We start from the raw sequence: 24,787 nt of genomic DNA on the forward strand, positions 1-24,787 counted from the left end.
TATTGATGCAAGTTGCTCATGGATGGGACTGAAGGCCTAGGACTGGGGCAACGGTGCACGTGCCCACAAAGAGCTCTGCATGCCGCCTGTGACATGCATGCCATAGGTTCACCACCATGGGTATAGCCGATGCCTTGAAAATTTGCAGACCATGGCTTTTAGCATGGCAAGTATGTACTATTTAACATCAGTTTAAATGTGATTGGCTAAGACACATCCCTACTTAAGAGAGGGTATGCACAGTTATGCAACTATTGTACTTTGTTATTTTCCCCCTAAAGCATTTCAGTTTGTTTTTCAACTGAATTGTGCAGCTTGTTATATTAAAGGTGGAAAAATTCTAAAGTGATTTATCTTGATCTGATTTTTTTACATCTCAAAAACCTGGCATTTTAACAGGTATATGTAGACTTCTTATATTCACTGTATGTATGCTACATGCCCTCCTAATGTATGGATTTATAAAACATCTTAATTCATAAAGCCCATGAATTAAAAGATAAAAATGAAACTTACAGGAATTGCAAGAAAGGAATGTATTGCACACTGATAAAGTCAAAACAGATATATCTGTTTTTTAATATATAACAAATCTTTAAATATACTTTGTGTATTCAGGCTAAATTGCAGTTTAACTTAAAAGATGACAGTTTTTACACTAGTAAAACCGATGCCTTTAGAACAGATTGAAGGAATATTCTCAAATAATACATCTTAAGTGTACTGTTGGCTATGCACTATGTCAGCATGGGGAGAAAAAAAGAATTGGCATAAATTCTATTACCTTCTTAGGGTCCGTCAGGTTTGTTGGCACAAGTCTGAATCTAATTCAGTGCATTCATTACTTTTGATGATTATAGAGCTAGATACTTTAATAATTAGCATAATTTTCCTTATTTATTGCTTTTGCCCAATGCAGTTATGTGGGAAAAGCTATTTCATTCTTCAGTTTGAATTTTATTTTTAGGATCTCTCATATCTTCAGATACGGAGACATGACTTATTAGTACCATAATTAAATAAAGCAAGAAAATAAAATCTAAACAGTCATACAGAAATGTTTAATGCATTTTCTAATCAAATCATCACAGCAACAGAACTTCATTTTACTGTAATGAAGTGCAGTTTTACCACACCAGTATAAATTAATACACTAAGATAAATGTTTAATACAGCTCTAGAAATATTACAGGTGCAATGGTCATAATCAGTAACTAAACTGTTCAAGCAAGAAAAAAGAAGTGTGTCTCCCCCAGACATCCCATTCTGTTCCAATATAGATAAGGCTGTGTTATTATATTATTCCAGGTAAATCCTTTTTTTTTTTAATGCTCAGGCATGCTAATTTCAGAATGTCTAATATATGAGCAGAGTCACATTTTATGTGCTTGTAAGAAATTGGGTAAGAACATAAAACACTACATTAGATCGTACTATAGATATGAATTACTAAATTAAAATACATCTGGGGTATGAGTTGATTTCACATCGCAAAGGGCATTGTAAATTAATACAATAGGCAACTTTGGTAGAGAGCCTATGGCAAACCAAGTGTATAGATGAGAGCTTGAAACGAGACAAAAGTTTTAAAAACATGCTACAGGAAAAATCATTTTAGTTTTGCATGATTAGCACAAAGAACAGAAGGATTAAATCATGTTTAGTTTTAGAGAAAAAGCATCCCAAGATTTATACATAAGGTACATTCAGTTAATGGTAATTTATAAATATAAAAGGAATACAGGTGCCAAAATGCATTGTTTAGCCACAGAAATATAATTTTCTCTGAAGTGGTGTTGAAGTACCTAATCACAATGAACAATTAATTATTGCAGAGAAACATTCTCAAGCATTCTGAAAAGCCATGTAAGATTATCTGGGCTGTTTAACAAAGCAGTTTGCAGTACTGATTCATGATTTTTACTCTGGTAATCTTTTGAAATATGGTTTTTTTTTCAAAGATGTGGATCAGTATCTTTGGATTATATGATTTACAGGAAAAGTACAGACTATTTTACTTTGGCAACAAAAATAACCTTGTTACAAGGGTTTGCATGCATAGAATAAAGCATCTGATTTTGTTTGCCTCCTTAAAGTGACTTCCTGTGCAATTTTGATAATAGTTTTGAAATTTGCTTTCAAAACAAACTTATCAATAGAGGTAGGAAGGGCAAACAAAAACCAGAAGTCATACTATGCAAACAAACCTTATAATACAACTAAACTTTTATCGCTAATTCATGTTTTCAGTAATATTTGAATAGCTATCAAGATGGTACAACTTTTAGAATTTTTAATTGCCCATCACTCATGAACTTTATACAGTATATCAGTTTTATTAGGTAAATCAAATCTCATATCAAGTATTAGCAATACCTCCTAATAAATGAATATTCAAAATGCAAAAAAGTTTTATTAGGGTTGGTAAAATCCAGTTGTTATGATAGTTCTTGGCTTGTATTTATTTATTTATTACAGAATTTTTCAAGTAACTCAATTGCATTTCAAATCAATTATTACCGCTTCAAAATTCCTCAAAATAAACATTTTAAATTCTGTAATATTTACAAATAAGGTTCTATTAATAATTAGTCCCTTAATTAAACATTAATAAACTTAAAACGATGGCAATCAAGTTATCAGGATGGGTTACAAAGAAATATAAACATCCTTTCAGTAGAAACTTGCCAAGTTTATGGAGGATTTTGAATATAAAAATAACATTAAAGTAAAATCAATAGTGTGACTCATTTATATTTAATATATCCTAATCTGTAGAAACAAAAACTATGATATGTATATTTAGTGCAAATTATAATATTTTTCTACCTTTATTTGGTATAGGTATGAAAAACAAAAAGACTTTCATTTAAGGGGAATATTCTCCAGTGCTTGAACATGCAGTTGCTATCAGGTACACAATTAAACTGAACGAACAGAAATTAAACAGAATTATTCCAATTCTTAATAGAATAGTAGTATTCTCTTTACATTTCACAAAATTGGTATATAACTTAGGATTTTTAATAGTACAAAAATTGCATAAGCCTCAGTTATTATTTTGCAACAGAAACATAGTTTAAACATATTTGGCTGTTTAACTTGCAACTACTAAACTGCAGGGTTTAACATGCTTCACCCACGTTTATTAACCTGCTCAATCTATTTTTCTTGCAGTAGATTAAACTGTCACAAGACTTTTATAATATCCAAAGTCTTAAGCTTAAATGGCACAAGAAATACTTCCTTCTTGTCATCAAATTCAGCAGGTCACAGAACATCTCAATATGAGAAACCACCATTTCAATAAAATGCATCAATTGTAAGGAGTATCAGTTGGGGCTCAGGAGAGAGAAATGTTCTTCTGGAATGTAAACAGGTAATGCGGAATAACTATACATTTCATGAATTAACCCAACAACGGTCTATGGTAAAATGGACCAAATCTTACAGTTTTCAAAGGACAGCTCAATTCAATGTGATTCAGAAACAGGAACTAATCATCAATTTCTTTCATGCTAAAGCAGCAAGGTCCAAACTGGAGCTTATGAAGTTCTTATGAATTGATGTAACGTCCAACTGCACTATCATGGCAGATCTAACATTTCAGAGTGCATCCAGTGCAGGTTTTCAGTTTTTGTTTTCTTCATCTTTCTTACTTTGTAAAACCACATTTTCCTAAATCAACTCCTAAGTTCCAGCAGTTTACTTTAAAAAAAATCCAGCCTTTCTTTTGCATCACAAAACTATGCCTTATATTAAAGTGTTGTACTGTTCAGCAAATGAACCTTCTCTTCACTTTCCTCTCTCTCCTCAGTTATTGAGTTCAGTTGAACATTATTGATGCGGGATCTTGGTTTGCCATCTGGGCCATGTGTCGAAGGATATCTTTTTTTGTGATGATGCCAAGGAGGCGCCTAGAAAGAGTCACACAAAATATAGCTAATTAACTACAATATATAAAGCCAATCAATTTTTCTTGTAGACAAAATCCTTTTTGTTGATAGGAACAAAGCAGCAAAGTCTGATTATTTCAAAGAATGCATTTTGACAGGAAGTAACCATCATTTTATTAAAACTATAAAAATACTGTGAAAGTAAAGAGAGAGGATGGTACCTACTTTCACCTAAGAAATAACCAAGCTACCACCCGCTGATAATTTGTTGCTGATTATAATATGCCAACAAAAGTAACAAAATGGGAAAAAAGATTTGAGTAAATGAAATTGATCCCGTTACAAAAATGAAATACAGTTGAATCTAGGCAAACTCAAAATTGCTTGATAATTCAATTTTGAGAAACTGAACCTAATGCTTTAGGTGTTTCCATAAGAGATGTGCAGATAAGCTTGAACAATAGATAATCACAAATAAATTCATCTGAAATTCAGATTTTTAAAAAAAATTACAGCCATACTTCTCCCAAATTAAAAAGCAATGCTGTTATGATCAAAGTCTTGCTAATATCAAAGAGTGAAGTTGTCCTAAGTAATACTATTACAGGAGAGGCAGAGAGAAATATTACTCTAGTTAGTAGTTGTACTGTAACTGACTTTATAAGAGGAGGCATGAAAAACTTGTGAAAAAATACAAGTTAAATAAGAATGTAAACAGTTAAACTTGGAAGACAGGTTTTATTTTTAATTTTTTTAATTGCAGAGCAGCAATTATAATCTATGTGTCATAACATACAGCAAAAGGGACAACTGATAAATATCATTAGTGTTGATCAGAAAATATAGGAAATCCTAAGAGATCTAAAATATCCTGTTGTAGATGTCAAGATTAAAGTGTCATATGCAGGTTTAATACTGGTACTTAAAATTAAAAATGAAAACTCTAATTACAGAGTTTTGGCAAGTTTTATGTAATTTCACAAAACCAGGGAGAAAAAGACGTATGCTAATATCTATGAGAATATCAGAATTTCTAGCACCAAGATTGCTAAAATACTACTTAGGTCCTATCTTCATTCAGCATGTTTTCAACAAATCGATGTTAAATAATATGTTTCAAATTTACATGGCATTTTAATTTAAAAGCTTTTAGAGTTGTATACGATTGCTTGTCCAGCTGTTGTAATGGAACACTGAACAATTCACAAGTTTCATGCTTCCTGATGTCTAAAGTGTCAAATGAGATCTGATATATCTAATCACCAAGGGTTCGACGTGCTGCTTTAGTTGCTCGAGATGCTCTAATATGTTCTTCTTTGTGATGATTCCCAAGACAATCCTGAAACAGATCATGTTATGCTAATAACTGTGTGTGAAATAAAATGAAATGAAAACATGGATTGCAGAACTGGTAGTAATGAAAACAGTGAAATGAAAACCTTTTTGTGATCAACATCTCTTTCAAAAGATGTAAAATTTACTGTGGGGGCTTAAAACAAGAATGAATTTAAACATGATGAACACTGGTTAGGCCTTTACTGCTATCACTAAAACCTCCCGTTTCCTAAGGCTGTAAAAATGAAATGCAAGAATGAGCTTAAGTACTGCAGATAGGAATTCTAAGCTTTTTACAAATACTAGATGCTACGCATTTTATCCAGCTTTTTTTGGATTCAAAGCATATGAAAGATTTTAAATATGCATTTAAATTTATACCAGTTTTTGCTTGATTTCTGCATTTAGAATAAAGTAAATTGCATACTAATATATTTATTTTGAATTATTTTTAACATAAGAATAGAAGAGAAAAACATGTTGAAGTTTTATCAGTGCCGTCTAGGATCAAAATCAGGGAGTGATGCAAGACAGTTGGCAGAATTATATATCCAATCTGAATCAATCACTAGGACCACAGGTTTAGCTTTCTGAGCTTTTGGACTCATGCTGGAGCCCATCCTCAGGGAACTTCTCTCTCACCATTCTGGTCCCAGGGACTGATCCAGATTGGATTCTGCAACATTATCCTAGGACACATATATTTGCCTTCATTCGTGAGATTTACATATGATCACAAAGCTACACAGCCTAATTCCTGGAAATCCTGCTTAAGTTATTTCTACATTTTTCTTACAACTCATACGGAGACAAAAATAAGTTTTAAACTCTCTACTATAAAGTAATTTTATAATATGTGTAATATAACAGCAAGTTTTGTGAAGTACCGGGTTTCCCCAAAAATATGACATTAGGGTTTATTTTCTGGTTAGCTCTTATTTTCAGGGAAGTATGGGTCTAAATGCATCCATCTGGTTGACAATCTTAACTGGGGCTTACTTTTGGGGTAGGACTTATATTATGAGCATCCTGAAAAATCATGCTAGGGCTTATTTTCTGGTTGGTTCTTATTTTTGGGGAAACACGGTAGTAAAAGTATCAAACTAGAAACTGGGAGACAATGAATTCTAGTCTCATCTTAGGCACAAACTCAACTGGGTGATCTTGGGCCAATCACTCTCATTCAGGAAGGAGGCAATAGCTAATCATTTCTGAAAAACATTGCTAAGAAAACTACAGAACTTAACCAGGCAGTTGCTACGAGTAAAAACTCATGGATAGATGGACAGACAGAGATGATATAGTCATTTATTGAATTTTTAAGGTGCCTCAGTCATCCAAGAGATGCTAGACAACGTGTGTGTATGTGTGTGTGCGCGCACGCACGCACACACCCACCCACACCGTATATACACTGCATACTCTTATTATTTAAAGAAGGGATGGTATTGGTAAAATACTGCACAAAGAAACATTTTTTTCTTTCAAGTATAGTGCAGTATTTTATTTCCTTGATAATGTAAGAAATATTTGAAAATCATGGAACTGAAACAAAATCTACTGTTAATCAATTTTTTTTAAACAGAAAATTCCTTAGATTTGTTGGATGTACATATATATTTTACTGTCCCAGATTTTCAACACTTTCTCTAGAGCAGTGGTGGCGAACCTATGGCATGGGTACCAGAGGCTGCACTCGGAGCCCTCTCTATGGGCACACGTGCCGTTGCCCCAGCCTTGCCTCCCCCCGCGACCCCCTCCTCTCCAGCAGCCCCCCTGAAGGAGACTTGCCCTCGAGCGTGGCCCACACGGAGCAGCACAGCCAAGGACATGGCAGCCAGGCAGTGTAGTCAAGACTCTGCCCTCACACCCCATCATGCAGTTGATGCTGCAGGGTGCGGGCAGAGGGTGTAGCCACCATAGTGCTGCTGGGCTGCCTGGGCAATCTGCGGTGGGCCCTGGAGGCGGTGAGTGGTCCTGTGGGCAGGCGGGGTGGGGGATGGGGGGGCAGAGCGGGGGGCGGGCGGGGGGTGGAGCGGGGGCAGGGCCAGTTTTTGGGCACTTGGTCTCTAAAAGGTTCGCCATCACTGCTCTAGAGCAGGGGTGTCAAACTCAATTTCATTGAGGGCCGCATCAGCATTGCGGTTGCCCTCAGGGGGGCGGGTGGGTGTGGCCAGGGTGGGTGCGACCTACTGGATGGGCGTGGATGGAGTGGGTGTGGCCTACTGGGTGTGTGGCCAGCTCTACATCATTTGCATCAAGGGTGCCTGTGGGGGCCTGGACAGGAGTGGGATAGATCTGAGGGTCTTTGGCAGAAGGGGGTGGGACCGGGGCAAATGCCAAGGCATGGTCCACTGGAGGAGCCTCACTGTTCCTCTCAGGCCTTGCGGGGGAGGGGCTTATGGAGCTAAGACTAAATGCATTTCAGCATAGAGGGCCACTACAAAATTGTACATTGGCTCCCGGCTGGCCTGGGCCAGGGCCAAGGCAGCAGGGGCTGTTCCCTCACTGTTTCCAGGATGGCTTCGCAAGCCACATGAAACCACTTTGCGGGCCACATCCGGCCCCTGGGCCTTGTGTTTGACATGTCTGCTCTAGAGTGTCCTAACAGAAAAGTGTCCTAACAGAAAAGGTCCATTCCTTCTACTGTATTTCTAATGAGTTTACCAACTGAGCTTGCCTCTCAAATTGAAAAGAATAAAATCCAGTTACCATTGACATTATCAATTGCAAGTAATGCTACAAAGTTAAAGTTATTAAATTAACATAAATGCTATATATCTGCAGGCTAACTATTTTCATGTCCATAAAAATTCATTCACTAAAACGTTAAAAATAATATTTTGGTTATCTAGGATTGCCTTTTTATTTAGTTTATTACTTTCCAAAATAATTATGAACTTTTATTTTGTCTGTATATTTTACTATACTACTTTTAAGTGATCACTTCAAATTTTAAAAAGTTATTTCTACTCACTACAATATTATATATTGTCACTCCATAACTAGAGCTCAATCACATTGACTGGCAAACAACTGGGCCTAATATGTGAAGAATGTAATTATAATCTGCTGCGCTGATGATCAGAGAGAGACCTGTCAATTGAAATGCTTTCTAGCTAGCTAGCTATCACTGTGAAATCATGTCAAAAAAGCTACATGTGTAAATACAATTTTTAACCAAGGCTTTATTTCTATAAATGGAAGAGATGGAAGGTGATTTACAATGTTCAACAAATTTCCTCCTCTGTCACAGCTTTAGGATAGAAATGACTGGCAGATTATGGTCTTTGCATCTTTAGCTAACAGACTTTAATCTTATGATAGAAAGCAGAAATCTGGAAATATTCAGCAACGAAATAAATCAGGAATAGTTGGCAAAACTGGAAATTGGAAACTCATCATAGAGTTTTGAAGTCAGCCCTGTTTTTTGTGGCATGTCTCAACAAGTTTATTTTTAGAAAAAAATGTTTAAAAAAATAAAAGTAAAAGGACAACCAAACTTTTTTTTAAAAATAAACAGCCATGTAAATTTCATATTTTTAATGGAAATGCAGAGACTGCAAATTATACCAAAGCTCCATTCAACTCATTGTGGCCAATAGCTGGTTGGAATATGTAGTACATCTGGAAGTATTAAACTGGAAACAATTGCTTTTTTAAAAAATCACACAGGAGAGATGGATATCTTCTAAGGGATGGAAGGTCAACCTGTAGATGTAGGGGCATTTGAAGTGCTTGGTAAATTTCAAAAATATTCTGCAAGTGTAGAATACGAAGTGTAGAAAAGTAGAAAATAAATAAAGAATGGCAGTTTGCAGGAAATGGGGAGACACTTGTCAAAATAAGAATAGTGAATGGCTCAATGACCATTTTTACTCTAGCCCCAAGGATGAGTTATTTCACCTCACTGATAACAATCATACAGACCCTAAGAAATTAGCTGGCTTTTGACAGAAAAAAAGATTGCAGAAGTTCAGCCTTAGCACCCACACTTGTTTCCACAATTCATCCTCATAACCACAACCTGGGAGAGAGATTGATATAAATAGCTACCTCCAAATACACAGTGACTTCCTTGACTGAGCAGAAACTTGAACCTAGACTTAAAAGATTATATTCCAGCATTTTAATTACTTTGCCATATTGGCTTTTTAATAACTTTAAAATAAAATGATGCAGAATGGAAGTAGTTTCAAACGTGCTGTAATTTTACAATTGCACACAGTTATCTATTTAAAATATTTTATATACACTCTAGAAGAATGATCAAATTTCCTATGAACTTAATGTGAGAATTCAATCTAATATATTCCACCCTATTAGGAAAACTCAATAAACATCACAATAGCTTCTTACTTGCTTTTAAAAGCTAACTAGGAAATTCAAGAAAGTTCCAAGAAATTACATAGAACAGGGATCCTCAACCCCAGGATCATGGCCCACTACTGAGCCATGGCCTGTTTGAAACCAGGTTGTGCAAGTGATCAGCAAGCGTGCACACGAAGCTCCACTTACGCAAGCAGTGGGCCCTTGCGCTCGAGTGGACACCACTTAAATGGAGGGGGCGTGAGCATCTCCACTTGCGTGAGTGGAGCTTCGTGCATGGGAACTCTCTGCTCATGTGAGTGGAGTTTCACGTGTGAGCACAAGCGATCTGCACTCAAGCGCCCTCCACTCGCAAAGCTCCATTTGCATGAGTGGAGGGGTGCACACTGCTTGCAACAATGGAGGTATGCGCACATGTGTGCCACTGCCACTCACACACACCTCATGCCAAGCCGAGCTGCCAAGATGGAAAGGTTGGGGACCGCTGACATAGAACATAGAATTGGAGGGGAACTTGGAGATCTAGTTTTTTATTTTTACTTGAAAAATAAAGTTATGGGTGGAGCAAATACAATCTGTAAGACTAACATTTTTAACCAGTCTGAAAGAGCCATTAAACTATGTGGGGAAAACAAAATCTTGGCAGAGTGCAGAAGAAAATTTTTCAATAAAGAACTCACCCATTGTGTGTTACAAGACACTGCCTTAGGCCCAGTTTGCGGAATATATCCACCACAATCTCCATTGGTGTGTGATCCGTAACTGTAAAAGGGCTCATATCAAGAATGCTCCTAAGCTTCAAAGGTCGAGGACTTTCTGCTGAAAGTGATAATGTATGCTGGGCAAAACAGACTCTGGAACTGCCAACAATGCCTTCTTGTTTCTTTCTGGCACTTTCTTCAATAAGAGCAAAAAGAAAAATCAGTATGAAGGATTAGATCTTTTTTAAAAAGCAAGCTATTGCTAGATTTCAGCCAATTGCTTCATAATAATAATATTATTCCAAAATTATTTTCTTCTCAACACCCATATATGGATATGTTTCATATTCCCACTGTAAATATGCACATATAAATTGAATAGTTAGGTAGCTAACTGATGTGATTAAAAATATCTGATTAAAAATAAGCTGTACAGGTAGTCCTTGACTTACAACCATTTGTTTAGCAACTATTCAGTTAAAATGGCACTGAAAACAGTGACTTAAGACCAATCCTTGCCCATACAACTGTTGCAGCATTCCCAGTCCTGTGATCAAAATTTGGTGCTTGGCAACCAGCATATATTTACAATGGTTGCAGCATCCTGGAGTCACATGGTTTCCATTTGTGACCTTCCTGGATGGCTTCCAACAAGCAAAGTCAATGGGGAATGCCAGAGATTCCCAGTCAGATGCAACCTTATCTTCCACAGATTCAATTTCAGCTCTGCAGCCACATTCATAAAGCAGCAATGTTCAAATCAAGAAAAGCAATGCAAACAAAGCTGCTTCTACACAGAACCCCAGCAAGGAGTAACTCCTATGACAATGTGGCCATAGCAACATTTTTTTATAAAAAGGAAGTCCAAAAGTTTTTTTCAAAGATCAAGGTCTTTTAAGTAAGAAATGTCTACAACAATCTAGTCACAGCTTAAAATGTATAAAATCTCATTTGGCTATCACAAGGCCACAGAAGGACAACTTCATCTGGGTCTATTCTGAAATTCTTATGTTCTATTCAGAATTCTGTATGGCAAAAAATCTACCAAGCATTTCATCTGAATAATCATACCTGCACTGTTCTTAAAACAACTTTGCAATGATAGAATAGGTATATTTGATTTAAACGTGTAATTATCTACAAAAATAGTACATTGAAGATTCTTCTCCATTTGATAAGGAAATAGAAAAAATGCAGGGCACGTCCAAAATACATGAGACCAACCTTATCTGCTCTTCAAACACCATGTTCTCACTTCCTTCCTCATGGGTATGTATACTTTCTGTACTTCTGCTATGACTGCCTTCCTGTTACACTTTGGAAAAATAACATATATTCTCCAGTAATGAAAAACAATTACCTATTGCAATAGTCAAATCTCTCCTTAGCGCAAATCCTACTAGTCTTTGGGATTCTTTTGACATTATTACAGGAAAACCATTATAGCTGGTTTCATTGATCAAATTTTCAATGTCATCCACAGTCATATTATCCTGTGTTAATACTGCCAATGGGGCATCATTTCTTCGAGGTCTCATGACATCAGCAGCCAGGGTTGTATGAGTAAATTCTTCCTTGGCATCCAAAAAAGGATATCCATTCAGACGTATGTGTGCTTCATAGATGCCTTCTCTGCCAAAAGCATCTCCAACCCACTTGCTCGTCATTACTGCAGCCATAAGGGGTACGATATACTCTAGTCCCCCTGTTAACTCAAATACAATAACCACCAGAGATACAGTCATCCTTGTCACTCCACCTGGAAGAGAAAATAAAAATGGCTTAATCAGCATGTTGTGAAATGCATAAATATTTCGAAATATCAACTAACAAAATATGCTGCAGAGACAGCAGTTAAACAAATTAACAACAACAGAAACATGGAAGGAAGATGGTTAAATAGTATACTGCCATTTAACTGTGAGGTCAACATTAAATTGCAACCCTGTCGGTGTTTATTTGTGAGCAAATTCCACTGAGCTTCTACAGACACACATAGTATAGCTCTACAAATATTTTAATAAAGAACTCTGCTGAATCTTATATTTCTAAAAGACATGCAGAGGTGCTCAAAGCAACCATATCTGCGAAACCTTTAACCAGCTAGGTCACAGCATCAAGGAGCAAAGTAGTTTTCTTGAATTACATTATGCTTAGACTTGCACTGTAAAACTTAATAGAGGAAATTGCTAAATCTAAGTCCCAAATATACTATCTCTGAGAACCAATGTGGTTTACAGGGATCTGTCTTGCTTCTAATGGATTATTAATTTGCCTTATTTTTTCAAGATTCTAATTTTTAAAAAGAATTAGGCATGAAGATAGCATGCTACCAAGCATTAATTTAAAGCTTCAACTTTATTTCCAATCTGTTTCTGGGCTTTGTTGTGGTTCCTCGACTGCCAGCAGATCCGGCAGCCAAGTCAAATGAATTGGATGAGGGGGAAGGGGCGCCTGGGTTCACATCGGAGTCCAAGGAAGGTTCTGAGGAGCAAGAAGACTCAGAGCCAGACGCGGAGCTGGGCCCATCTACTCACGCTCAGGCAGAGAGACAGCTGTGTTGGGGGCCTGAACTGAGTGAAGAGGAGGAACAGCTGGGGCCTGTCCCAGATGCACGTATGAGCAGAGAGGTGAGACGAGCAGGACAACAGTGGACAGTGGGGCGGCTCTCCAGGAAAAGTAAAAGATTCTAAGAAGCCAGGCCCTGGCTGGACTATAAAGAGGAGAGGTGTGGGAGGTGCAGGTTGTCACAGGCAACCGTTCATGCTCTGGTATCTTGTTCCTCTATCGCAGACATGTCAAATACAAGGCCTGCAGAGAAGAAGGGGTTAACCTATTTTCCAGAGCATCAGAAGGCAATAATAGATGGAAACTAATCAAGAAGAAAACCAGCCTAGAAATAAGGACTTGTGAAAACAACTAACCAGTGAATGAAAAGACTTGCCTTCAGAAGTTGTGGATGCTCCATCATTGGAGGCTTTTAAGAAGAGATTGGATATTCCATTATCTGGGATGGTATAGGTCTCCTGCTTGAGCAGGGGGTTGGACTAGAAGACCTCAAAGGTCTCTTCCAACTCTGTTATTCTTTGAGAGAAGCGCTGCCAACCTCTCCCCTTCCTCTCGTCCCTTCCTGGGCACGGAGAAAGGGAAGGAGGGAAGGAAGGAAGGAGAGGGAAAGAGGAAGAAAGGAAAGGAAGGAGATGGGAATGAAAAGAGAGGGAGGGAGGGAGAAAGGAAGGAAGGAAGGAGATTTGAATGAGAGGGAGGGAGGCTCTGAGGGAAGTCCTGCCTTAGCACTTGGCCACCAGCAGCCCTGTTGCCCTTTCACCATCCCAATGGTCTCCCATCGTATTGCTGAGGATGCTTTGATTACAAAGCCAGGTCTCCTCACATAGAGAGGGAGTGGGCCTCCCTCTGACCCACACACTTTGCCCTCCTGCACCCACCATGAGCAACCTGGCCAAGAAGAGCGAGCACAGCAGTAGCAGCCTCGAGGAGGAGGTAAGTGCAGCCGGGCACTCCCTTGGGGAAGTGGGGCTGGACTAGGGAGGGCTGTGGGGTCCCGGTGACGTGGGAGCTCAAGAGCCGGGCTGGGTGCTTGACCTCTGCTGCCCAGGGCTCCAGGCAGTCGATGCCACTGTCCAGAAGACAGTGAGGCCTGAGAGAGACGGTGAGGTTCTTCCAGTGAACCATGCCCTGGTGCTCACCCCAGTCCCACCCACCCCTCTGCCGGAGACCCTCGGATCCGCCCCAGTCCTGCCTGCGAGTGACATTGAGCTGGCCACACCCACCCAGTAGGCCATGCCCACCCAGTAGGTTACACCCACCCCAGCCACACCCACCTGGCCCCGAGGGCAAGCACAATGCTGATGCGGCCCTCAATGAAATTGAGTTTGACACCCCTGCTCTTTCAGATTTCTTTTGCCAGGATTCTTTGCCAATTCTTTGCCTGGTTGGTCAGTTTTCTTTGTGTTTGGGTTGAATTGTTAATTGAGCCTTCCTAGTGGGAACTCAGAGACTTGGTACTTATCTCCGCCAAGTGGGAGCAGAGTTTGCTACTGTTTGTTTCAACATCTAAGGACTAGTTATCTGGAGTTTATTCCATAAACGCCTTGTTAAAATAAAAAGGGGGGTTTCATCATGAGTGAACTGTTGAGTAGCACTTGCTTAGGCTGGGTCAGCAGGCTGTACTTGGTAAGTGGCTACTGTACAATGTTTGTTTTAACAGTATACCACTTCTCAAAAAAAAAAAAAAAGCAAATGGAATATCCAAGGCTCTAAAAGGTATATCAAGTAACAACTTCCCCAGCTGGTGTAAAGGAAAAGGAATACAGATAGTCCTTGACTTACAACAATTGAGCTCAAAATTTCTGTTGCTAAGTGAAACATTTGTTAAGTGAGTTTTGCCCCATTTCACATCCTTTCCTGTCATAGCTGTGAATTGCTGCAGTTATTAAGGTAATAACACAATTGTTAAGTGAGTCCAGTTTCCCCATTGACTTTTTTGTCAGGTCACAGAAGCTGATCACATGATCCCAAGGCACTGCAACTGTCATAAATATGAGTCAGTTGCCAAGTATCTGAATTTTGATCATGTGACCATGAGGATGCTGCAACAGTCATAAGTGTGAAAAACGATCATAAGTCACTTTTTTCAGTGCCGTTGTAACCTCAAACAGTCACTAAATGAACTGTTGTAAGTCAAGGACTTTTGGGTACAGACATTCTTCGCCATCATACCATTATAGTTTTCTATAGTTAAATATTTGAGTATAACAACAATCAGGTCAAATATTTGTATCCATTTGTAATGTAAAATTGGCTGACCATTGGCTATTATAGTTACCTAGGCATGCAGCAGCACCAACCATAGCGTAGAGGCCCGGAGTTATGCAATCTGCTCCAACTTCACACCACTGCTTGAAGATAAACCAGTCGTGATGATAATAAGCCAATTGTTCCACAGCAATTCCAACAATTCTGCCAGCTATTGCTCCAATGGCCATACTGGGTATGAACAAGCCTGATGGAACCTAAAACAACAAAATGTCAAGGAAAATTGTGACTTGAATGAGTATCTTCTTTTTTAGATTTTTTAAAAGGCTATGAATGAATTTGCTTGTATAAAGAATTTGCTTGTATAAAGAATCCAAAAACAGAACACCTACAAGCTACGTTTGAACAATAATTTCCAAAGAGAATCAGAAACACGCAATGCAGAGATACAAATACCCTGTAAAAGACTTTAATAGCCTGTAGAAACTATTGTCACCAGTAATTCTTGTCATACAACTCATCATTTCCTGTACATACATATTTATCTCCCTCACACACCTCAGAGTAGCAGTGCCTCAGTCCTTGTGTATAATAATCCTAGCAATTTGCTTTTCCTCATTATAGCAGCATAACAGAATCAGCACATTAGCATAGCATGTTTTCCACTATACCAGGCATGTCAAACTCGTGACGTCGTGTGACGTATCGTGACTTTTTCCCCATTGCCGGCAATGGGGTGGGTGTGGTTTCAATATGATGCATCCGGCCCATGGGCCGACAGTTTGACATTCCCGCACTATACTGTCTGGAAGCAAACTTTCTACAAAGTAGAAAGTGATTTTTAAAAATTTAATTTTTTAAAAAACTGTTAGTCTGAAATTAAAAACTGGTTTGAGATGAAACAATCAGGGAACCAGTAAGAAAGACGAGAAAGCTCTGTTTCTTTAGCATTTCTGCTAAGAGACAGAATTTTAGAAGCATATGACCAAAATCAGAATAAGCTTTTTATCCAGTATTATCCTTTGACTTTAGAGCAGGGGTCCCCAATCCCCAGGCCCCGGCTCACTACCAGGCCATGGCCTATTTACAACTGGGCCACACAAACGGTGGGATGGCATGCGTACACATGCACATCTTGTCTCATGTGAACAGTGGGCCGGCGTGCATGTGTGCTCTTGCAGCTTGCATGCTGCAGCTTGCACAGTTGGGGGGAGAGGTGAACTGGGCTGCGAGGGACGGGCCAGCACATGTGCAGCTCAACTAGCTGAGCTCCGTGTGTGTGCGTTCGCACATCAGCCCGCTGCTAGCATGAGTTGAGCTGCGCACGTGCAAGGACCCAATTCTCAAATGGCCCAGTTCTACTCTCCCCTCAAGCAGGCCGCCAAGTCACAAAGGTTGGGGACCACTGCTTTAGGGTGTACTTTTCACTGTACTCATTTATCATCCAGCTATCTAGAATATGCTGCTAAATAAATATAAAGGTTTTTGAACCCTTAGTAGTACACAAGCATGAGTGAACAGTACTCAAGACCCTGAAATCTTACACCAACTTATCCAAAAATACATTATTTCAAAGCAATACAGGTAGTCCTTGACTTACAACAGTTTGTTTAGTAACCATTCAAAGTTACAACAGGACTGAAAAATGTGACTTATGGCCGTTTCTCAGAGTTATAACCTTTGCATCATCCCTATAATCATCTGATCAAAATTCAGATGCTTGGCAACTGGCTCATATTTATGACCATTGCTGTGTCCCAAGGTCATGTGATCACATTTTGTGACCTTCTGACAGGCAAAGTCAATGGGGAAACCAGATTCACTTAACAATCCGGTTACTAACTTATCAATTATAGTTATTCACTTAACAACGGTGGCAAAAAAGGTTGCAAAATGGAGCAAAACTCACTTAACAACAGAAATTTTGAGCTCAATTGTTGTATGTCAAGGACTATCTGTAAACAGTTTATCTTATGGAAATAAATTAGTTCTGTTCAATTGCCAGTAGAGAGATGGAGAACTAATTAGAGCACTGCAGAAAGAAAAATGAAAGAGACCAAAACAATGAGGAAGAAAAGTTTGTTTCATCTTACCTTAATACCAAAAGTGAAGACTGTCATTATAATCTTAAATATAAGAGCTAAGCACAGCTGCCATATTGCTGAATATACTCCAGTGCCTGCTGGACGGTCAGGAATGTCATCTACTATTTTACTGACATTCATGTCATTTCGATAATCACAAAGGGAGGATGATTCCAAAGGCCCACAGTCTGTAAAAAGTTCTTTAATTAGCTCACTGGTATTTACTCTGGTATAGGGGTTTGGAAAAGCAATGACAGCTGTTATTGCTGCTACAATAATAACCTCAAGAACTGGATACTTTCCAAATTTGGTTGATTTCCGTCGATGGCACCAAGCAATGTTGGCACGGATGAAAAATGCTCCCCACAGTCCACCAAATACACCCAGAAGAATGAAGGGCAATAGTTCAAATAGATACCATGGAGTGTGATATTCGACATAGAAAAGAACCAGACGACTGTTTCCAAACGGATTGATGGATCTTAAAACAAATGCAGCCACCAAAGCAGCAAAAAATGATCTCCACAAAGTCTTCAATGGAAAATAATAACTGACCTATAAAGACACAAAAAAGAATATAAATGGATCTATGGTCAAAATTACTTTATTCTAAATAGTTTATTGACACAAAGTGCCAAGTGGACCTAACCAGGTCTTCAAACTTTATTGCCAATGAATCAAACAGGTACTGTGCGTTTCCCGAGATGTTTCAGCGACCTCCAAGGATCTAGCCACAGCAGAATTTTTGAGCCGGCACAATGGTACAGTAAAAATTCCCTACCTGGAGAGATAGGGCTCCTGTGACTCTGGACATGTAGAAACAACAGAGCATATACTCCTCCAGTGCTTGTATTATTTATTTATTTTATTTTTTTAACCCACTTTTATTATTTTATAAGTAACTCAAGGCAACAAACACAGATAATACTCATTCCTCCTATTTTCCCTACAACAGCCTTGTGAGATGGACTGAGCTGAGAGAGACAATTGGCCCAACATGACTCAGCTGTTTTTCATGCTTAAAGCCAGACTAGAACTTAAACTCTCCTGCTTTCTAGAGCAGCACCTTAAGCACTACACCAACCTGGCTCCTTACAGAGACATCATACTGACCTCATCTCATTGTTACTACTTAACCCCCAGGGCGCAAAGGACAATTTTACACCTTCCTGCTGCTTGCAGACAATCTTGCTATAACCTACAATGCTGTCAAGTTCTAAGCAGCAGCACTTAAAATTCGTTAGATGATTATTTGTGCCATAAAGTAGAATGCTTATTTACATTTTGTAAATATTATGCTATAACAACCAAGATATTGTCTTACATGTTAAGTGGAAAGCTATTTATTTTAGATTTTTAAATGATAACATCAGAACAAAGCCTTTAACAACAATGAATACAGACAAACTACTGCTAGCCATCATTAATCATTGATAACAAAAATGAATTCATGATAAGGATAAAAAAAAAGAATCTATGGCAAATAGGAATTGTCTTCAGAAAAGGAAAGTTTTATAAAATGGTAGATTTTTCTTTTGTTCTGTTAAAATGACATAAACAATTGCTTAAGTAGATCAAATGTATTTTGTGTTGTCTGATAATTTACTATCATTTATCTGCAAAATATGTTGTAAAATATTTCTTTCTATTTGTGACTGAACCGCTCTATGTAAAGGGGATGAAACCATGCTCAGTTATATCTGCAAGCGGCAATAACAAGTAACAAGCAAATCCAGGTACTTTCAGTACTGGGTATACATACTTCTTCTAGGCTGAAAAGAACTCCTCCAATTGGGGCACCAAATGCTACTGATACTCCAGCTGCGGAAGCAGCAGATAATACCTAGAGAACAAATTAGATGGTTTTAATTTATCTAAATACTAATTAATGAAATATGTATACTTACATTCAAAGAGTTTGAGCTGATTCCTATATAGAGCAGCAACTTAGAACTAAGGAGAAACTTCCTGACAGTTAGAACAATTAACCAATGGAACAACCTGCCTCCAGAATTGGTGAATGCCCCAACACTGGAAGTTTTTAAGAAGAGACTGGACAGCCATTTGTCTGAAATGGTGTAGGGTTCCTGCCTGAGCAGGGGGTTGGACTCGATGACCTCCAAGGTCCCTTCCAACTTTATCATTATTATTATTATAAGAAAGAATAAATAAGCATCTACAACAGCACCAAAACAACCGAATAAGATTGCCTGCATTGAAGCTTGTTGTTATTATTATTATTATTATTATTATTATTATTATTATTATTATTATTATTATTATTATTATTATTATTATTATAATGTGGCATTTATTTATTTTCTAACTCAAAAATTTATTTTTCTGGGTTACATGGCTATAAAAAAAGACCAGTAAAAGGCAGTTTCTTCATGAAAGCAATGGACAAGGGCATCCATAGCAACTTTTCCACTTTGGATCCAAATAGGTACACAGCCCTGTATAGTATTCAAATAATAAACCCTCTTCGCATCAATGAAAGCTTCTTGTGCTTCTTAATTATGCAAGATCCACATATAAATATTTCTTCCAACAGAAAGCAAACACATTTCTATTGAAGTAAGGGAGAAGAAAAGTCTCTTTGCGGTGGAAGACTTAAGGCTGATAAGGAATCCTGCATAACAATGTCTGGCACTGAACCCTTGCTTTACACCAGGGCTTTTCAACCTTTTCACCTATAGTACCACTTTTAGAATATGGCAATATTCGAGTACCACCAGTTGCCTAGCAAGGTGTCAAAAACTTGATGACCAAAAAAAAAGGAACAAATTGATAAAGTACAGGCAGTTTGCTTAGTGACTGTTCAAAGTTACAACGGCACTGAAAAAAGTGACTTATGACCATTTTTCACACTTATGGCCGTTGCAGCATCCCCAGGGTCATGTGATTTACATTTAGATGCTTGGCAACTGATTCATATTTATGATGGTCACAGTGTCCCAGGGTCAAGTGATCCCCTTTTTCAACCTTTTGACAAGTGAAGTCAATGGCTGGGGGGTGCTTGTGGGGGGAGATCCAGGGGTCTCCAGTGGAGGGGGGTAGGACTGGGGTGGGTAACAGGACATGGTTCATCAGAGGCGCCTCATCATCCTTCTTGGGCTGTGCAGGGGACTCCAGATGGTAGTGCGGGCTGCCCTGGGCAGTGGGGGGCAAGCACCCAGCCCGGCCCTCGAGCTCCTGGGGCACCAGGACCCTGCAGCTCAACCCAGTCCAGCCCCACTTTCCTGAGGGAGCATTGGCTGCACTTACCTCCTCCTCGAGGCTTCTGCTGCTGCTGTGCTCACTCTCCTTGGCCAAGTTGCTCATGGTGGGTGCAGGAGGGCAAAGTGCATGGGTCAGAGGGAGGCCCACTCCCTCTCCATGCGAGGAGACCTGGCTTTGTAACCAAAGCATCCTTCGCAATAGAATGGGAGACCACCAGGTTAGGCCAGGAGGAAGGGGCAAGGGGATAGTGAAAGGGCAGCAGGGCTGCTGGTGGCCAAGTGCTAAGGCAGGACTTCCCTCAGAGCCTCTCTTCCTCTCATTATAATCTCCTTCCTTCCTTCCTTCCTTCCTTCCTTCCTTCCTTCCTTCCCTTTTTTCCCTATCCTCTTCATTCTCCTTTCTTTTTTCTTCCTTCCCCTCTTTCCTTCTTTTTCCTTCCTTGCTCTCTTCCCCTCTTTCCTTCTTTTTCTTTGTCTTTCCCTTTCTCCTTTCCTGTCCCTGCTTGGATGCTCAAATGCAAAAGGGGAAACATTTCTCGATGTCTCCTTGCCTTGTGATCAAATGCCACTTTTGCTAGTAGTTTGTGGCCACTTAAAAGATTGAGAAAAACCAGGCTCATTTTATCCTGTGCTTGCATTTAGTGGGGGCATCCACAGACAACAGTACAGCAAAACTGTCAAAATGGTGGCTGTGATAGTTGATCAGAGCTCCTCTGTTTTTTATGGCAACAGCTTTAGCGTTTAGGAAGAGAGGTAGCTTAGTTGCTTTTCTATTAATACATATTCCTTAAAAGGGCTCTTTTGTAGGGACCCTGCCTTGGTCTAATTCAGACTGGAAATATAGCAAAATAAAATATTTTCCCCCACTCTGCTTTGACCTGTTTTCCCCACTGGAAATGGCTGTTTGCAACATACAAGGAGGGGATACTTTCCTAAGAGCTCACAATTCAAGAATACCAATGTTAACTTGGACTGCCAACAAAGTTCTGTCTGTGACAAAACAGACCACAAAATTGCTTTCTCCTTTGAACTGGGGCATTTCCAACCGAATTGCCTCTCTCTCCCTCCCTCCCTCCCTCCCTTCCTCCCCTGCTTTTTTTTTTTAACTTCCAGAGGCTCCAGGCAGAGGTGGCAGCAGGCAGGCAGTGGTGGGCAGAGCCTTCACATTGTTGCCTTCACGTTGTTGCCTTCGCATCTCAGCTCACCTCTCCCAGACGCGTGCATGGGCGGTCTCACCCCTTGCAGCCCCGCGCCCTCAACAGAGACCTTCTGTGATGGCAGGCTGCAAACTAATGAAAGCTGTTTTTTTGGAGTACTTGTTGCTTTTTCTCAATGTGCCGCTGATTGCATCGTGCTCTGCGCCCCTCAGCTCCCACCCCCAACCCCGTGGAAGGCTGGAAGAAGCTCCCATCACAGCTTCTCTTACCTCTCCCGTTCTTTTCCTCCCCAATATCACAGCATGGGGCTGCAAGGAGTGAGACCCCCGCCCATGCACCCATACACAAACATGTGCACAGGTCTGGAAAAGGTGAGCTGAGAACCATGCAGAGGCCCTTCAGGCACAGAGGCAACAATAGGGGAGGGGTCAAAATGGGAAACCTCCTGGGGGGACTTCCGGTGGCAGGCAACCTCGTCGGACGCAGCTGTTGCTGCCTCCCGCCTGTTTCAGCGTAAAAGCCGTTTTGACAGCTAGCATCAGCTGTCAAACGGCTTGATACCCTTCCCCTGGGCATAAGGGGATAGGTGAGCTGCCCGGGGTAGGAGTTGAGTTCCCGAGTCGTCCCATGTGGACGATGTAGGTGAGAACTCCTCCGGAGCCCCGTGGTTTCTCCGCGATCCAGGATGCCTTCGCTTCGGCGAAGCTAGAAGCCGCCGCCACTGCTGCAACTTAAAGTGAATTGTGAGTTTTTTCTTATAAGCAGACGAACCGACCCTGGAAGTTTGCTTTTTATCTTGGACTTTACTCTAACTTGGATAATAAGTTCTTCCCTATACTTGAGTTGGACTGAGGGAAAGTGAACTTAAAATGGCGATGGATTGATACTTTTCAGCAAGAAGTGAAAGTGATTTCCGGTCNGCGGGAGGTGACAAGAGCATGAGTGACTGTGCGTAAGGCGTCCCGGTCCAGAAAAGGCCGCAACTGGTAAATCAGGCGAACCTGATAAAACGCCCCCCTGGTCACGGCCGACAGATGGTCATCCAAAGTCAGCCGTGAATCCAGGAGGACTCCCAAGTTGCGTGCCCTCTCTGAGGGGGCCAAAGATTCGCCCCCTATACTCAGCGATGGCGTCAGCTGACCATACCGAGACGCCAGCAACCACAGCCACTCGGTCTTGGAAGGGTTGAGCCTGAGTCTGTTCCTCCCCATCCAGACCCGTACGGCCTCCAGGCAGCGGGCCATCACGTCAAGGGCATCGTTGGGGTGGCCTGGGGTGGCCTGGGGTGCCTACTAATCTGTGATAGTGACCCAAAGGGGATCCACAATGACCCACAGGCCAGCATTCATTACTAGGCTGGTGTCCTCTCTTGTGGATTAGAACATTCTTAGCTGCTATCTTCCTTCCATTTGATGGAACAGCTTATTGGCAGTTGGATGAATTGCAGCATAATGTGGGAAAGTTGGTTTTTTGGGGGGAAGAGAGAAACCTTGCTACCATATACTTTAGGACACAGCTCATTCAGTTGCCAGTTAAGTTGTTCACTAAACTGATTGAAAAAGTGCTATCCATATGAAGAAAAGTTGGAATCTTGCAGAAAAGCATGGTTTTAAAGGCACTTTTTTTTTTAACCAAACCATGTTCTTTTATGGCTAGCCTATTTCAACTGAGTGATTGAAGTTTACTAAATTTACTTCCAGTGTAGCTGGGGTAATCTGATCTAAATTGTGAAGAAAAAAGTTTTCTGCATCTTTGTTATCATTTAGCATCACTAGGATTTTTGCAGCCCAAGCCTGGTAACTTAAGTATGGTAGCACAAGCAAGGATTAGATAATCTGTGGTAGTCAGCTGAGTTTGCTTTACTGTGGCTTGGCAGCAATGCTGACATATGGCTGAACCTAGCTAGAGATTAAAATATTGGAAAGCTCTGACTCATATCTATGTTCAATAATGAAAACTCACTAGCTAACTTTTGACTTTGGATCACTCATACTTTTTCAGTCCATTACCTCAATTATTACTGTGGGGTAAATTATTAAGGGAAAAGGGATTCCTATACATGTCATCTTTAGCTTCTGGAATAAATTTGCAAGACACATCTTACAAATTAGTTATAAAAATAAAATACAGAAAAAACTATTAACAGTGCCCAGTCAACCTATTGAGTATGACAGGCATTCTTGCATAGTTGAGCACATTTAACACATGCAATCTACATATTACTAAAACTTCTATGTACGTTGGTAATCATTGGGCAAAACGGTACATCAGAAAGCAACAACTTTGGAATCAACATACTTCAAAAGGGTATGGGAAGGAACAAAGAATCACGCGTGCAGCCCATAGACGCAAGGAGAAGGAAAGACAGATGACAGCCCGCCCTATAGCTGATAGCCCTACAGCTGACTGTCCGTTACCTGCTATTTCTGAGCCAGTAGGTGGCGCTCGACCTAAGGTTTTTGTTAAGTCTTATGCATCAAGTATTGTCAGTGGATTGAAACCTCCCAATGTGTAAGCTTATATCTTGGAATGTGGGTGGACTTAATGTTCCCCATAAAAGACGTAAGGTTTTTCATTACCTAAGACATTTCAACAATGATATTACATGCTTACAAGAGACTCATATTGTGGCTAAAGATCAAAAATTATTATTGAATTCTAAGCTTGGAGATCTGTTTGTTGCATCTGCCTTAAAAAAAAGAGCTGGGGTTGCAATATATATTAAAAGACACCTTTCACCTATCTTAAAAGAAGCTGATAAAGAAGGAAGATTTTTATTTGTGGAAATAAACTTAAATGGAAGAAAGTGTTTAATAATAGGGGTTTATGCCCCTAATCAACTTTCAGCCCAAAAACAATTTTATAGACAATTACATCAGAAAATTGTGGCTATGGATTATAATTCTTTGATTGTTATGGGAGACTGGAACGGTGTTCTTGACACATTAAAAGATAAAAAAACAACTTCTAAGGATGTAACCCTTTCCAGGCTACCTAAGTCTTTTTTTGCAATGATGGAGGATCTAGAATTGGTGGATGTTTGGAGATTACAACATATGGATGAACGTGATTTTACCTTTTTCTCTCACAGACATGAGTCGTTTTCAAGGATTGATTTTGTTTTGACATCGACTGACTTGCTTACTGACTGTAATAAAACTAAAATTTTCCCCAGAACTTTGACTGATCATAGCATGGTGTGGATAGAGATTGGTCAACAAAGAAAAAGGAAATCCTGGAGAATAAATGAAAACTTGTTTAATTATGAGGATAAAGTTAAAGCTTTGA

General features: G+C 39.7%; 1 protein-coding gene across 2 annotated transcripts in view; it reads right to left on the reverse strand.

Annotated features, from left to right (window-relative positions):
• Positions 1 to 1,042: 1,042 nt before the first annotated feature.
• The window catches only part of CLCN3 (chloride voltage-gated channel 3), a 56,575-nt gene continuing 32,830 nt past the window's right edge, over positions 1,043 to 24,787 (reverse strand). The window contains exons 7-13 of one of the 2 annotated variants that reach the window (XM_015814518.1): positions 18,884 to 18,964; positions 17,131 to 17,676; positions 15,108 to 15,294; positions 11,622 to 12,020; positions 10,241 to 10,457; positions 5,160 to 5,235; positions 1,043 to 3,917 (exon numbers count right to left, since the gene is read on the reverse strand). In XM_015814518.1, the coding sequence (XP_015670004.1) occupies positions 3,759 to 3,917; positions 5,160 to 5,235; positions 10,241 to 10,457; positions 11,622 to 12,020; positions 15,108 to 15,294; positions 17,131 to 17,676; positions 18,884 to 18,964 (1,665 nt within the window). In that variant the 3' untranslated portion in view covers positions 1,043 to 3,758. The remainder of the gene's footprint in view (positions 3,918 to 5,159; positions 5,236 to 10,240; positions 10,458 to 11,621; positions 12,021 to 15,107; positions 15,295 to 17,130; positions 17,677 to 18,883; positions 18,965 to 24,787) is intronic. The other variant, XM_015814534.1, reaches the window with a different exon arrangement.

This window comes from Protobothrops mucrosquamatus, unplaced genomic scaffold (assembly GCF_001527695.2).
Source record: "Protobothrops mucrosquamatus isolate PMUCROS unplaced genomic scaffold, P.Mucros_1.0 scaffold_88, whole genome shotgun sequence".
NCBI classification, from domain to species: Eukaryota; Metazoa; Chordata; class Lepidosauria; order Squamata; family Viperidae; genus Protobothrops; species Protobothrops mucrosquamatus.